Raw genomic sequence first — 15,066 nt, 5'->3', positions numbered from 1 at the left:
GTCAGCTCCCGGCCCGTCAGTTTTCCCATCTGGAAAGTGGGCACATTAGCACTGAGGAAGCACGTCACTCACACTGGGTGCTCCCCATGCTACTGTGCGGCCGTTGTGTCCCCGCCCACCCTAACCAGTAGACACAGGCCTGTCTGGGGATGTGGCTCGGTGGCTCAGCGTTCCTGGGTTCAAGCCCCAGGACCCCCCAAGAAACACCTGCCTGTCTTCACCTGTCTGCAGAACCCACCATCTAGTTTCATACCCCACGCTGTGATTAATTATGCTAATAATGAATAATAACTATTATTAGTGGTGTTTAATTAATGACTATTAATAATGACAGTTCTGATAATTATACCGTGAAAGTAGTTTTTTTTTTTTTTTTTGGTACCAGGGATTGAACCCAGGGGTGCTTAACCACAGAGCCACACCCCAGCCCTTTTTATCTTTTATTTAGAGACAGGGTCTCGCTGAGTTGCTCAGGACCTCGCTAAGTTGCTGAGGCTGGCCTCCAATTTGTGATCCTCCTGCCTCAGCCTCCAGAGCTGCTGGGATGACAGGTGTGGGCCACCCTGGGTCGGGCACAGGACAGATCTTTGTAGAAACTGCAATCTTGAGAAATCCAGAAGGATCTTGTGTTTGCCCCTGCCCAGAGTGGGGTCTGAATCCCGATGCAGAGCATTCTGGAATGCTCTGGACACGCAGCCTTTGGGCAGACTTTGTGTGTACTTCTGGCCTCCAGGGAGGGTGGGTCTCGTCTGGGAGGCCAAGCTGCTGCGGGGTCATGAGAAGAACCAAGAGACGTTCCACTCCTGATGTGACACGGGGGCTGAGCAGGTACCTGGCCCCCTCCCGGCTCCCAAATCCACTTCCAAGTCTCAGGAAAGGCAGAAAATCAGAGACGGCTCAACCCGGTGCCTCCCTGGGCTGCGATGTCGCCTCTCACTCTCCCGCCCCCGGGAGGCGGAGGGGACCCTCAGGGCTGCGTTCTCACCTGCCGAAGGACTCAGGGACGCTCGGTTCCATGCCCAGGAGGCAGACGCAGGCAGGGACCTGGGCGTCACCAGAGACGGGTCCTGGCTGGCTACTCCTTCCGCGGCCACAGGGGGACAGATGTGCTAGCGCCCCCAGGCCCTGGAGCTGCTTTACTCCCCCAGGTCTGGGCCCTTTCAGTTTAGGCTGACAGCCTGTCAGTGGACATCCCAGAAGGCAGCGGGGCACGGGGAGTAGGAGACAGTTAATAAATGATAGCGGAGGATGACAGTATTTTCTCAATGTCTCAGCTCCTGCCTTAAAATCAGCCTGTGCTCTCACAGCCCATTCCCTGCTCCCCAAGTCACACGAGCCTGTGCCCAAATGGGAATAGCATGCAGTCTCAGTTGAGGGTGTGCTTCTTGCTTCTTGGAATGCAGATGTGATGACTGCATCTCCTGCAGCCATCTTGGATCAAGAGGCAAACTCAGTAGGTGGTCATGCACTAAGGATACTCTAAAAGAAACAATGTCTGTCTCTAATGATGATGGTGCTGCCACATCAACAGACTGGTACCAGTTGGCAGAGCACGGAGGCTCAGTGAGGGTTTTCCTCAATGAGGAACCACCTCTTTGAATGGGTGTGCTGTGTTGGCTTCATAGGTTCAACTATAAGAAAAAAATCCCAAGTATCTTAAACAAGATAGCCATTAATCTCTCTCATATGTTCCAAAAGTCACGTGAAGGTAGACTGTCCGGGGCTGTAACAGATGTCAGGGACATGGGCTCCTCTATCTTTTTGCACTACCACAAGAGGTTTCTGTTCCCAAGATTCCCCTATGGTTCAAGATAGCTGCTGCAGCTCCAGCCATTACAACCACATCCCAAGCAGCGGGAAATTTACTTCCCATTGGCCAAATCTTAGTCGCGAGGCCACATCCACCTTCCAGGAAGGGCAGAAAGCGTCGTCTTTATTCCAGGTAGCTGTGTAGACAGCTAAAACTCAGAGATTCTATTACAAGAGACAGAAAGAAGACGACATGTTGGAAGATAATCATTAGTCCCTGCAGGAGACTAATAAGGCTAATTCAAAGGAATGAAGACCAGGTGTTCCAGGAATTCCTTTTGCAGAAATTACTAAATGCAAGGATTTGGGGAGTTGCCTTGTTCTTTGTTGCAAACTCTTATCAAAAACAAAAGTCCGTTCTCGGGGGACTGGTTTCTAAATGGCCGTGTATCCACATGCATTCGGCTGCTGCAGATCAGCCTAGAATGATCACCAAGCTCTCGTGTCTGGGGAAGCAGCCGAGCCAGGGAGCATTTACACTCCCAAACAGGGGAACCGAGCATTTTGGCATTGAACCCAGTTGGGGAACTGACTATCAGGTCCCCCCAACCTGGCCCCCAACACGCGACCTGCTAGTCGGTTACAAGCTTGCTTTTGCAGACTCCTATGCAAGCCGCAAAGCCCCAGCAAAGAGCGCCCCTTGGAAGAAACCCTCCAGGACATGCTAGCAGCCTTGTGGACCCCCTGGCCACCCAGGAGCCCAGCTCAATGGCCGTGATGTGGCCCTGGTCCCTGTCCAGACCTGCCGGAAGCCCTCTAGCCTCCAGATCCTGGGGATTTAATACAGAGATCCCATGGTTACAAGCTATGTTGGAGCGGGTATGCCCTTCACGTCTTCCAGAGCCACAGGGACAGCTGTGGGCTGAGACCTCCTCTAAGCTCTGAGTCATGTGACTCAGGCAGGCTCCTCTCTGACAACGGGAATACCCGACTGGCAGCTACTCCGGTTTTTTGTTGTTTGTTGGTTGTTTGGTACCAGGGACTGAACCCCGGGGTGCTTAGCCACTGAGCCACCTCCCCAGCCCTTTTTCTATTTTATTTAGAGACGGGGTCTCGCTGAGTAGCTTAGGGCCTTGCTAAGTGGCTGAGGCTGGCCTCCAACTTGCAATCCTCCTGCCTCAGCCTCCTGAGCTGCTGAATGACAGGCGTGAGCCTCCATGTCTGGTGGGTCTCACAAAGTTGCTGAGGCTGGCCTCCAATTTGCGATCCTCCTGCCTCAACCTCCCAAGTCACTGGGATGACAGGCATGTGCCACACTATTTTTTTTAATATTTACAAAATTCCTACGAGATAGGTCTCCCCATTGTATAGATGAAAAAACAAACTGAGCAGAAGTGGCTGGCCCAAGGTGACAGCATTAAGGGACAGAGGCAGGATGGGACCTGTAGGTACAAATCAAACCCTGTGCTGACGTGGCCTGGGGTACTCAGCTCCCAGAAATGGCTGTTCTTTGTCTGTGTCTGTTTCCTTCAATCAAACAGGTGCCCAGGATAGGGATGGCTGGCACCAATTCTGTGCCCCTCGGGGCCTGGGTGGCTGGTGCTTTGGTTGAACCAAGAGAAACCCTGAGTCTCCCGCCCCTTTCCTGCCTCTCACGCTGCCCAGAGGATCTGGGCTGCAGCATTTCTGTAAAACCTCCACATCAACATTTTCTGCTCTTTTCCTTTTTATTAAAAAATAAATCAAGAAAATATACACGCCGCAGCTGGTCCCGCGCCGTGCGCTTGGAGGAGACCTGCGGCTGCGGACATGGGGAGTGAGGGGCGGTGGGCAGCAGCCATCCTGTGCAATGAGGCTTCGGCCGTGGAAGACCAGTCTGGGCCATACTGCTGAGCAGGGCGAGAGCGACGGAAAGGGCGTGGGGTCCCCGGCTGGAGCATGGGTGACCCAGGGACAGGAAGAGGCCTCCAGACTCCAGGGGTGCAGGCCTCGCCCACAAACCTGCAGCAGCTCCACCTGGGAGTCTGGGCCGCTGGCCTCCTGTCCCACCTGTCCTCAAGGGTCCCCGCAGGCTCTTGGGCGAGGGTGGCCGCACTCAGGCGTTGATGGCCTTCCAGCGATCGCTGTCGGTGCTGTTGATGCTGCCGGCGTGGCAGGGCATGGAGGCGACGTCATCCAGGTAGGCCACGCCGGCCGAGTCGAACTGCGTGCTGGAGTAAGAGGCGGCCGCGGCTCCTGTGGCCCCCGCGGCCTCCACGCCGTCCCGCCGGGCCACGGCGTAGGGCTGGGGCAGGTGCATGTCGGGTTCCTCCGTCTCATCCACTTGGCACTTATAGGAGAAGAGGATCTTGGGCTCTGAGCTGGTGGATGGGAGAGAGGGGCAGGGGAGCGTCAGCGTGGGGGCCAGAGAAGCCTTCCCTCCTGGCAGAGAGGCCCGGATATGGAGGTTACGCTCCAACAGCGCCTAACGCCCCCGCCTGGCCTCTAGAATGAACAACACTTTTTTTGGGGGGGGGGGTACCAGGGATTGAACCCAGGGGCGCTTAACCACTGAGCCACATACCAGCCCTTTTTAAAAATTTTAAATTTTGAGATAGGGTCTCTCAAAGTTGCTGAGGGCCTCCCTAAACTGCTGAGGCTGGCCTCCAACTTTTGATCCTCCTGCCTCAGCCTCCTGAGTCGCCGGGATCAGTGCGGGTGTGCGCCACTGTGCTGGGCAGAGGACTTATTTTAAAACTTGCCCTCCCACCACCCCCTGCATTACAACAGTTTGGGCAAGGGGCTTCCTCCTGGAAATGGCTACATGGCCCCTTCGTGGAAGATGAACAAGTTCATAGCGAGCCGTCACCAGTGCCGCCCCCCCCCCCCCCCCCCCAGTGCTGGGAAATGTAGGCTGGGTGCTCTGGGCCTGCTTCCGTGACCCCTGCAGCTCCTATAACTGCCCACCCTGCCCTTCCTGCTGGCTCAGTCCTCAGGATGGCTCTGGGAGGGGGAGGGTGCTGCCCCCACTTACGGAAAGAAGCCAGGGAGAAACTGGGGTGCAGATCAGAGCTGGGGCAGCAATCCATCAGGCCTACTCGCCTCCCCTCTCAGGCCCCGCCCCTCGATCCACCCAGGCCACGCCCACCCTGATCACGCCCACTTTGGCCACGCCCCTTCCCAGGCTGCAAGAAACTCCCAACATATCAAAGGGGTTGCATCCTAATTCCAGGCTTCAGACAGCCAAGGACACTCCTCGGGACACCCTTAGGGACAGTGGCTGCATGTCACATACTCAGACCCACTGTGTATTAGCCCCGCCCCCCGTCCTCCTTTGGAGTAGAATTTCCAAGTAAATTTCTAAGTAAAGCCTTAGAGGGAGCAGGGCTTTACATCTGCTGATCCCTGGGGCGTCTACTGGCTACAGCAACGTCCGGCACATAGTAGGTGCTCAGTGAGAGCTTCATGAATGAGTGGACATATTACTGAGTGCAAGATAGCAACACAGGACAGTATGCACAGCCACTCCCCCTCCCAGGGGAAAGTGTACACGTCCCTGTTCACTGACTCTTCAGTCTGTAGGCATTTGTGTACACGCGCACATGCCGAGAGTTTGCGCGGGGTGCACGTCTACGCGCATGCGCACACACACGCCCGTTCAGCCTTGCCGGGTATCAGCGCGCATGCACCAGCCCGCGCATGCACAGTACACAAAAGGCGCCGTCTCACTGGCCACCGCGTGGGGGCACCCGTGGCTCTGGAGCCTTAGGGCGGACGGGGGTGGGCAGCGAGGCCGGGTCTGTCCCAGCCGGACTCACCCGAAGAAGCCCCTGAGGAAAGCCACGTAGATGAGCGGCGCGAAGAAGCTGAAGTAGAGGAAGGTGGTGGCGTCCACACAGCTGGAGTGGGGAGGGAATGGCAGCGCTGCAGACCCCACCCCACCCAGTCTGCCAGGGCTGCTTGGCCACGCCCTCACCGTGACCAGGCTACGCCCACATGGGGCAGACCACGCCTCCACCCAGCCCTGCCACACCCTCACCCTGACCAGGCCACACCCCCACCCTGAGCCAGACCACGCCCCCACTCAGCCGTGCCACGCCCTCACTCTGGCCAGGCCCCGCCCCTACTCCGGGTCAGGCCCCTTTCCCAACGCCCGGCCCACGCATGCGTACCAGAGGCCCTGGATGATGTTGGCGCACAGCAGCGCGCTCCCCAGCCCTTGCACCAGGTTGAGCAGCGCCAGGATGCCCGCGTACACGTAGAAGCTCCTCCGCGCTGGGGGGCAAGCAGTGGGGTCCTGAGGTCCTGCCCTGCCAGCCCGGGCTCGGCCTCTCCCACCCCTCCAGCCCTGGGTCCCCAGCCCCCACCCAGGATTCCCCGGCTCTAGGCCAGAATGGCCCGACGAACCCCAGCCCTTGTCCCGGCCCTGTCCCAGAGTCGCCTGCCAGTTGCTCACAGGGCAGGGAGATGCGCTCCTTCAGCGGGGTCTTGGGGAGGACCACGACCAGAGAGTAGACCTGCAGAGACAGCGGGGCTGAGGAGGGTGCCCGGGGCCCAGACCCTGATGCCAACCAAGGCATCCAGTACCCCGCCTGGCCCGGGGCTGGGGCAGGCCGTGCCAACCCGGGCCTCACCAAGAAGAAGAAGCAGGAGCTGACCAGCCAGAACTGGCGGCCACCATGGCCGTAGATGTTGAAGTCCTCAGCAGAGAGATGGGAATCAGGGTACAGGATCTCCAGGGTCCCCTGCAGGACAGACAAGAGGGGAGAAGGTCTCAGAGGCTGCGACTACCTGGGAAGTCCCTCCTGCAGTCTTCCCCTGATGCATGGCCCCAAAGCTGTCCCTCCCAGCTGGCTCTCAGTCACCTGCCTCAGCCTGCGCCCTAGCAGCATCCTGCCCCGCCCACTTTAGCACCCAGCACGGCCTGACCTGGGGACCTGTCCTGTGGGGTGGCAGAGATACATAAGGTGCACTCCTGTCCACAGGCCAAGGAGACCCCCGGTACCTGCTTCTCAGGGTGGTCTGCACATCTGCGTTTCCTTCTAGGCTACTTATTAAGTTGGCAGGTCCTGAGCCTTCCTGTGTCCCACCACCCGGTCCTACTGGGTCAGAACACGGGAGGCCCCAGAATTTTCCTTGACAATGGACAACTTATCTGAGACCCGTAGCACAGTCTGAGGCCGCTAGACCTGACCAACATTCAGAACCCGAGTCAGGCCCAGGAGCAGGGGCGGCCCAGCCCTCCTGTCCCCACCTCTTACCTGGGTGACAGAGTAGGCTAGCGACAACACGGTGGTGATGGCCAATACCCGCTTGATACTTGATTTGCTCTCCAGGTGACCTGGAAGGAACGTTCTGGTCAGTCCGTGCAAGCCGGCCCAGGTTATGGTGTCAGGGTGAGGAACAAGGGGAGGTTCAGGCCCAAGGCCCCAGAGCCCCAGCCTCACACGCACCAAAAGCGAGGCCCAGGATGACCACGCTTAGCTCGATGGCCAGCAGGAAGAAGCGGGTGATCTCCCACAGGATCTGGACAGAGTGAGCCGCGTCAGGCTGCAGGGCTTGGTGCCCCACGGCCCCCAGGCTGGGCCCTCCCCGGGCGTTTCCCCGTGAGTGGGCCCAGCCACACCTTGTCGGCAACAGTCGCAGCATCCGAGGTGCTCACTGTCATTGACACCACAGCCCGGGCGATGCCCACGAGGGCCACCACGAACACCTGGTGGGGGAGAGAGGGTGTGGGGAAGTAGCGTCAGGCCATGGCTGGGACAGAAAGCCCACCCGAGGCTACAGGAACCTCTGAGACCTCAAGGATGGAAGGATGGGTGGGAAAACACAAGTCAGGCATGGGAGGCAGGGAGGCTGGGAGCGGCCTCCAGGAGGTGAGGCTCAGAGACATGGAGACCTTCCACTGCTGCCGGCCTCAGCCTGGTCCTCCCATCTGAGGCCCTGATTTCCTGCCTTGCACCTGAGGGCTCAGCAGGGGGAGCAAAGTGGACCCAGACAGGCTGGGCTCTGATCCCAGCTTCACTGCTTTCCCGATCTGTGACCTCAGGCAAGTGACTGCACCTAAGAGCCTATTTCTTTTCTTTCTTCGTCTTTTTTTTTTTTTTTTTTTTTTTTTTTTTTTGATACTGGGGATGGAACCCAGCGGTGCTTAACCACTGAGCCACATCCCCAGCCCTTTTTATTTTTTTTTAGAGACAGGGTCTCACTGAGTTGCTCAGGGCCTCGCTAAGTTGCTGAGGCTGGCCTCCAATTGTGGTCCTCCTGCCTCAGCCTCCTGAGCCGCTGGGATGACCGGCATGTGCCCCTGCGCCCAGCTGTGCCTGTATTCCCATCCATAATGTGGGGTAAAAATAGCACCTGCTGTTGTTGATTGCTGGTGACATTACATGGCTTAATATAAGTGGCAGAAGTATGCTTGGCACCTGGGAAGGGCTAAGTACATATTTGCCATCAGAATTATTCTACTTGTGGTTTTTAATTTGGAGACGTGGGGAACTGGGGGAAAGAGGACACAGAGGACTCAAGCTAAGCTGCCAGCCCAGCAGGTTTCACAGAAATGCCAGGCACCTGTCCCTTCTGTCTGCCTGGGGTCTGACTCTTCCTCTAGCATGAGTCTTCTTCCAGCAAGGCACGGTGGTACATGCCTGTCATCCCAGCAACTAGGGAGGCTGAGGCAGGAGGATCGCAAGTTGGAGGCCAGCCTCTGCAACTTAGCAAGGCCCTGAGCAACTTAGGGAGACCCTGTCTCTAAATTAAAAATAAAAAGGGCTGGGGAGGTGGCTCAGTGGTTAAGCACCCCTGGGTTCAATCCCTGGGACCCAAAAAAGAAAAAAGAAAAAAGAAAAGAAAGAAATCCGCTTCAAAGAATTTTCACAGAATGGATGGATGGACAGGTGGATGGAGACTACTATGGATGTATTTTCCCTACCCAGCATGCCCTGCACTCTACTGCCAGTTCTCCAATTTTCTTTCAGGGACCATGCGCCTTCCTCAGTCAGCATGCTCTGGCGGAGCTGACTCTGCCCTCTCAGCTCCCAAGTGCCCCTTTCCTTACTACTATGGTGTCTGGCTCAGGGTGCACCAATCAGAGGACAGGCCAGGCCGTCCTGCCCTGGGACCACTAGGAAAGAAGTGTCCTCTGATGGAACTGGTAGAGGCGGGACATTAGCTCCAAGCTGCTCTTGACCATCTTTGTCATCGTGGGGAGAACTTGTCTGAAATACGGCCAGCAGAGAGAGAGGGAGTCCTGTCCTGCTGACATCCTGTCATCCCCTGGATCCAGCCACACCTGAAGCTGACCTTTTATTCCAGGGGCGGGTAGCCAATTCCCCTTTTGGCTGCAGCCCATGGGAGTTGGGTTTTCTGTCACCCGTGGGAGTCAACTCACCAGGATGTAGAAGGTGATAAAAATGGGGCTGGAGGTGACGCGGATCTTGGCCCGAGCAAATGGAAGTTTCCAGAGCAGGAAGATGAAGAAGAGCACATTGGGGACGAGCAGCAAGAGGTCCCAGTACCGGACCCTAACAGATGGGGACAGAAGCTGGCTCAAGGGTGCGCTTGTGCGTCCCCCCTCCCCACGCTGCACCCCTCCCCCGCAAAAAGACCCGGCGGACGGCGCGCCCACCGGGAGGCGCCGATGTCCTGGTACAGCAGCAGCAGGCAGCGGTGGGGCACGCTGATGTTGGGGGCCAGCGGTGGCGGCGACGCTGTGCTCTCGTTGGCGCCTTCCAGCGTGTACATCTTGCCCGCAGCCGCCCTGCAGGAGCGAAAGGCCGGATGCTCAGCAGCAGCGAGGGCCACGTGACCTGGGCCGCTGCAGTCTCGGGCTCCCAGGGGAAAACAGATCCCAGGGGGGCTCCGTAGAGGGTCCTCACCCCTCCCGCGAGAGCCAGCCCCGAGTTGGCTGGGTGGGAGTCGGGTATGGGGCTTCCGGGCAGAGGCCCAGCCTCCTGTCTCAGACTCTACCTTATGACCTCCTTCCCAAGCAAGAACAAAGTCACGCCCATTTTTTGAGCATCTCTGGGCACAGTAATAGGAGCGACTTAGCACCACCCTCTAAATCCTGAGGCCCACCAGGCGCAGCGGGGCTCGCCTGTCATACCAGCAGCTCAGGAGGCTGAGGCAGGAGGATCGCAAGTTGGAGGCCAGCCTCAGCAACTGAGTGAGGCCCTAAGCAACTCAGCAAAACTCTGTCTCTAAATTACAAAATAGGGTGCGGGAGTGACTCAGAGGTCAAGTGCCCTGAGTTCAATCCCCAGTACCCTCCCCCAAATTTGTTCCAGCGATATGAAGGACTTGGGTCTCTCTTTAGCAAGGACCAGCCCAGGGAGCTATGACATGGGGCTCGGGCCTCTACTTCCTTCTCTCCCACAGGTCACTCACTAGCTCTGGGATTGTGTCCCCATCTTCAGAACGAGTACAGAACAGCAATGTCCAGGCTGATGGGGGGGAAGCATCCAGACAGAGGAGAGGACAATATGGCCACCACCCCATATTTTAAAAGCAAATTTCTCTTAGAGGGAAGCGCTAAGAAGAGAAGAAGACGGCAGAGCAGGACAGGATGGTGGGAAACACACCAGAGGATGTCGGGGTCCCCTGACGTCTACCTTTTCTTGAGGAGTAGAACCCATGGATTCTAACTCATCAGTGGCTTCCAGAACAATGGCTACTTTCCCCAGCTTCCTTTGCACCTGGCTGAGTTTTACACACTGAGGCATGAATGGAAAGAGGTTTCTCAGCCTTAGGTTGTGCGCTTGACCCTTCCCATTGGCTCCAATATGGGTGTGATGGCAGGAGCAAGAGCAGACACTTTAGATCATGAGAAAGAAACCATGTATTCAGATCACAAGCTAAAAACCATGTTATTTGAAGATAAGGAAGCAATCAGTAAGAATTTGTGTCCCTCCATGCATGTCCTAGACTGCTTACACAGACTGTTAGGCAACAAATAATTATCTTGACCTTGTTTCAACAACTAAGCCCGAATCCCAAAGAATAAAAAGAGGTATTGCTTTGGAGTGGGTGGTCAGACAAGGTGACATCTGAACTGAGATCTAAATAATGGAGGAGACAGTCTTAGAAAACCATCTGGATAAAGAACATTCTAGCGGGCTGGGGTTGTGGTTCAGTGGTAGAGCGCTTGCCTAGCATGTGAGGCACTGGTTTTGAGCCTCAGCACCACATAAAAATAAATAAATAAAACAAAGCTATTAAAAAAAAAAGTTACGGTTAAAAAAAAAAATCAACAACGTTCTAGGGAAAGAAGAGCAGGTGCAAAGGGCCTGAGGTAGAGACACTTGGTGAAAGGGCAAAAAATAGGTCAAGGTGGTTGGAGAGGCAACCTTAGCAGGGCCAGGTCAGATGAAGCAGCATGCCCACATGCAAGGTGATTTCATTCTAACTGCAAGAGAAGGGTGTTAGAAAGGGAGGTGACAGGGGCCCCAATTTGTGCGGCTGCCCATTACTCTGGCTGCCATGGAGAATGGGCTGAAGTGGGAGAAGAGTGGAGAGAGGGAGACCATTAGTACCTACTTTAACACTCAGGGTGAGAGAAGACAGGGGCTTAACTAGAGGTAGCAGTGTATTCAGAGTGGAGAGTCACCCAACAAGGGGTCTCTTTACTGTTTTAAAAACCCACCCCCCACTGCTGTCTATGGGTTTAGGTCGGCCTGACTCCACCCCTTCAGGACTCCAGGGAATGTGCATGTGATGTAAATCTGGCCAATCAGAGTGCTCCATCTCACTGGCCAATGAGAATCTGCCCTGAGACTTTTGCTGTCCATACCAGGAAGTAGATTCTCATCAAACCAAAGGAATTCCCTTTTCCACATAGTTCCTCATGGACCACTGAGAAACTTCCAGCTATCATAGGTTATGGAGTTGGGTTGACCTGGGTTGTACTTCTGGCTCTGCCACGTGCTTGCTGTGTGACCTGGGGTGAGTCACTTCCCCTCTCTGAGTGTCATAGGGATAATAACACAGATCTGTAAATGTCTACAACTGCCACACACATAAAAATAAATGGCTGCTTTTCTTACCAGGGGTGAAGCTTGCAGGAAAAAAGGAGAAAGGATTCTGAATGTGGGTTTGGGGGTCCCTTTTGAAGCCCCTGTTGCTATGGAGCCTAAAGCAGAGGTTGTCAGTTGCTCTTCCTACACCCAGTCCCCTAGTAACAATGTGGTCATTAGAACTGTGCCTCTACCGGTGGCCACACTTGGAGTTATGAAGCCGTGGGCCATATCAGAATCACCATTATGTGTCAAAGCTACTAAAATGATGAGTTGTGAATTTAAAAAAAAAATACAGCTGAGTATGGTGGCATACTGTCATCCCAGCAGCTCAGGAGGCTGAGGCAGGAGGATGGCAAGTTGGAGGCCAGCCTCAGCCACTTAGTGAGGCCCTGAGCAACCCAGCGAGACCCTGTCTCTAAATAAAATATAAAAAGGGCTGGGGAGGTGGCTCAGTGGGTAAGCGCACCTGGGTTCAATCCCCGGTACCGGGAAGGTGGCTCAGGAAGGAAGGTGGGGGGAAGGCGTGGGGTCCAGATTGGTGGTGCGAGGGTGGGGAATTCTGGGAGGCAGGATGCCCTGGGCCAACACCAAACCTTAAAGGACCAGAGAAACTGGGACAGACTTTCTTCCATCTGGGAAGCCTCCTTAACATTCCAGAGGCCTCCCCTCCATCCCACCTTCTGTGGCCAGCCCTCCGGTCATGGTTGTCAGCATGTAGCGTGGGACCTGCTGGGCCCTCCCCAACACGGACCTTACCCTCTCTGTGCTTCTCCCTTCGAAAATCTCACCTGGCAATGGGACTGACCCCACCTGCCCCAGAGCTACTGGATAGGAAACCCCTGAGCAGAAGAGAGGCACTACAATCTCCGCACGGTGCTTCCCAGTCCTCCTGGGTTATTATGCTGTTGTTGTTATTATTATTATTATTATTATTATTATTTTGGTATTTTGGTACCAGGGATTGAACCCAGGGGTGCTCTAACCCCTGAGCCACACCCCCAGCCCTTTTTCTATTTTATTTAGAGACAGGGTCTCACTGAGTTGCGTAGGGCCTCACTAAGTGGCTGAGGCTGGCCTCCACTTGCAATCCTCCTGCCTCAGCCTCCTGAGCCACTGGGATGACAGGCACATGCCACTGTGCCTGCTGTTATTGTGTTTTTAAACCGTGCAACCAAAACGGGGTTGGGGAAGGCTCCTTGGGATAGAGGCCAAGTCAGTCAGTCCTCAGATATCCTTCAGCCTGGGGAATGGTGGAGAACGTGGACATTGTCCTACAAAGGTCGCCTTGCCAACAGCGCAGGAAGGAGTTGCCAGGAGGAAGGAAAGGCCTGGGCCTCTTTCCTCAGCCTCCAAGGCCAGTGGCCTCTCCCCTGCCTTCTCTCGGCCTCTCCCCTCCACTCGTTAGCCGCTGGTTCTCATCCTGGTCTCCAGACAGGCAAAACTTATTCCTACCTGGGGCCTGTGTGCTCCCTTGTCTCTAGCCTGGTCTCAGCGTCCAGGTCTCAGCCCTGTCATTACTTCCTTTGAGAAACCTCCTTAACGATCTCTCGTGGCTGGCTCACCTGTGTTTTCTTTACAGGACTTGACCTCCTTTCAAAGTGGCCTTAAGTAGGGCAGAGTGACCGGGGAGGCTAAGGTAGGAGGATCTCAAGTCCAAGCCCAGCCCGGGCAACTCAGTAAGATCCTGTCTCACAATTTAAAACTTTAGCCAGGCGCGGTTGTGCACGCCTGTAAATCCCAGCATCTCGGGAGGCTGAGGCAGGAGGGCAGGGAGTTGGAGGCCAGCCTCACCATGGTAGCAAGACCCTGTCTCTGAATAAAATATAAAAAGGGCTGGGATGTGGCTCAGGGGTTGAGCACCCCGGGTTCAATCCCAGGTACCAAAGTAGTGGGGGGGAAGGTCAAAGTGGCCCTAGTCGTGACCCGGTCCCCTAGAGCAGAGCTGGCACAAAGTAAGTTCTCAATAAAACGTCGGGACATGAACTAGTGACAGCTGGGGACTGGGAGAGGCGGGGACCCCACAGTCGCCCCTCACTGTGGAGATGAGGGGCAAACTCAGCCTGCGACACTCCCGCCACTGGCCTCCCTTCCCTCGGCCCATTGGGGCTGCAGTCCCTCGGCCCGCCAGGTGTCCCTCTGCCCAGACTCAACTCATGGGCAGCGCTGGCCCCTTGGCAGACAGGCCCTGTCGCCCCGTTTGCGCACAGGGACGCCGGGGCCCTTCCTGCGCGGCTCCAGGTCGCGGGGTCGGGCTGGCAGCCCAGGCCCCGTCCGCTGTCCCCTGCCTGTCCCCGCCCCGTCGCCGCCCCCCGTGGGACCCCCATTCCCCCGCCCTCCTGCTGCAAGCCCGGGCCCCCCAACTTCCCCAGAGCTGACCTGCGAGCTGCGCCCCGAGCGGGAAGGGGACCTGCGCGGGGACCTGCGCGGGGACAGGTGGGCCCCTGTCCCCACAGGAAGAGGGGGGGACTTCCCGCCGCGGCAGGGGACAGGGCGCCCCCTCTGGATGTGGCAGGAGGTGGGAGGAGGGTCGCCTTCTCACCTGAGAACCCCGGGCAGCGCTCAGGCCTGACCGCCCGGGCCGCCCATCCACCGTCGCCGGGAGCGCGGACCCGGCTCAGGCCCCGGGACTCCGGCCTTCAGCGCCCGGGGGAGGCGGCAGCGGCCGGGGAGCGTCGCGCAAGAGCCTCGGAGGCCGGTTCCACGGAAACCGGGGGTGGACGAGGTAGGAGAGACGTCACCAGCGCGCAGGGCCCGCCAGCCCCGAGGACACCGGAGAGACCTTCCCAGCAGCGGCGACCCAGAAGGCCGGACCGTCTTTTTCGCCCATTGGAAACTGCAAAAACATCCACGGTCCCTACTTGAAACATTGAGGCCCGCCCCCGCCGGCCCTCGGTAGCCTATAGGAATAGACCTCTTACCGAAACGAGCGGAAGAGACCAATCAGATCTCGAAGAGGCGGGGCGATCCGCAGACCTCTTAAAGAGACAGCAGGAAGGCGCCGCCGGGATGAGAAGTTGCTCTGGGGACAGGTAGCTGGGTTTCCCCCGGAAAGCGGTGCAGAACCGCGGGTTGGAGAGCTGAAGACGCTCCGCCTCCTTCCCCACCGCGGCTTCCAGCTGTCAGCAGCTGTCAACAGACCAGATCGCTGCCACCCGCGCCGCCCCTCCCAGCCTGGGTGGCGACCGGACAGTCCAGGGCGGAGCCTCCAGGGAACGCCCCCTCGCGTGCCACCGCCCCGGGCGCCGGGCAGTGGTGACCTCTGGTCACCTGCGCGCGGAAGGAAGGGTAGGAAAACCCTCCCTCAGCACCACGCATTTCCACCAGC

The 15,066-nt window shown here is 57.0% G+C and overlaps 1 protein-coding gene across 1 annotated transcript; it reads right to left on the bottom strand.

The window, feature by feature from the left end:
- Positions 1-3,457: 3,457 nt before the first annotated feature.
- Positions 3,458-14,901, bottom strand: Tpra1 (transmembrane protein adipocyte associated 1). Its single transcript, XM_047534761.1, has 12 exons — positions 14,660-14,901; positions 14,281-14,574; positions 9,356-9,487; positions 9,119-9,251; positions 7,355-7,441; positions 7,182-7,254; positions 6,990-7,069; positions 6,363-6,473; positions 6,185-6,245; positions 5,901-6,003; positions 5,547-5,627; positions 3,458-4,109 (listed from the first exon to the last, which is right to left on the bottom strand). The coding sequence occupies exons 3-12, from the start codon at positions 9,469-9,471 to the stop codon at positions 3,845-3,847; spliced, it is 1,110 nt and encodes a 369-aa protein (XP_047390717.1). The 5' UTR covers positions 9,472-9,487; positions 14,281-14,574; positions 14,660-14,901; the 3' UTR covers positions 3,458-3,844.
- Positions 14,902-15,066: the final 165 nt, after the last annotated feature.

This window comes from Sciurus carolinensis, chromosome 19, assembly GCF_902686445.1.
Source record: "Sciurus carolinensis chromosome 19, mSciCar1.2, whole genome shotgun sequence".
Lineage (NCBI taxonomy): Eukaryota > Metazoa > Chordata > Mammalia > Rodentia > Sciuridae > Sciurus > Sciurus carolinensis.
Note: the sequence above shows the minus strand (reverse complement) of the source record. Positions and strands in the feature narration are given on the sequence as shown.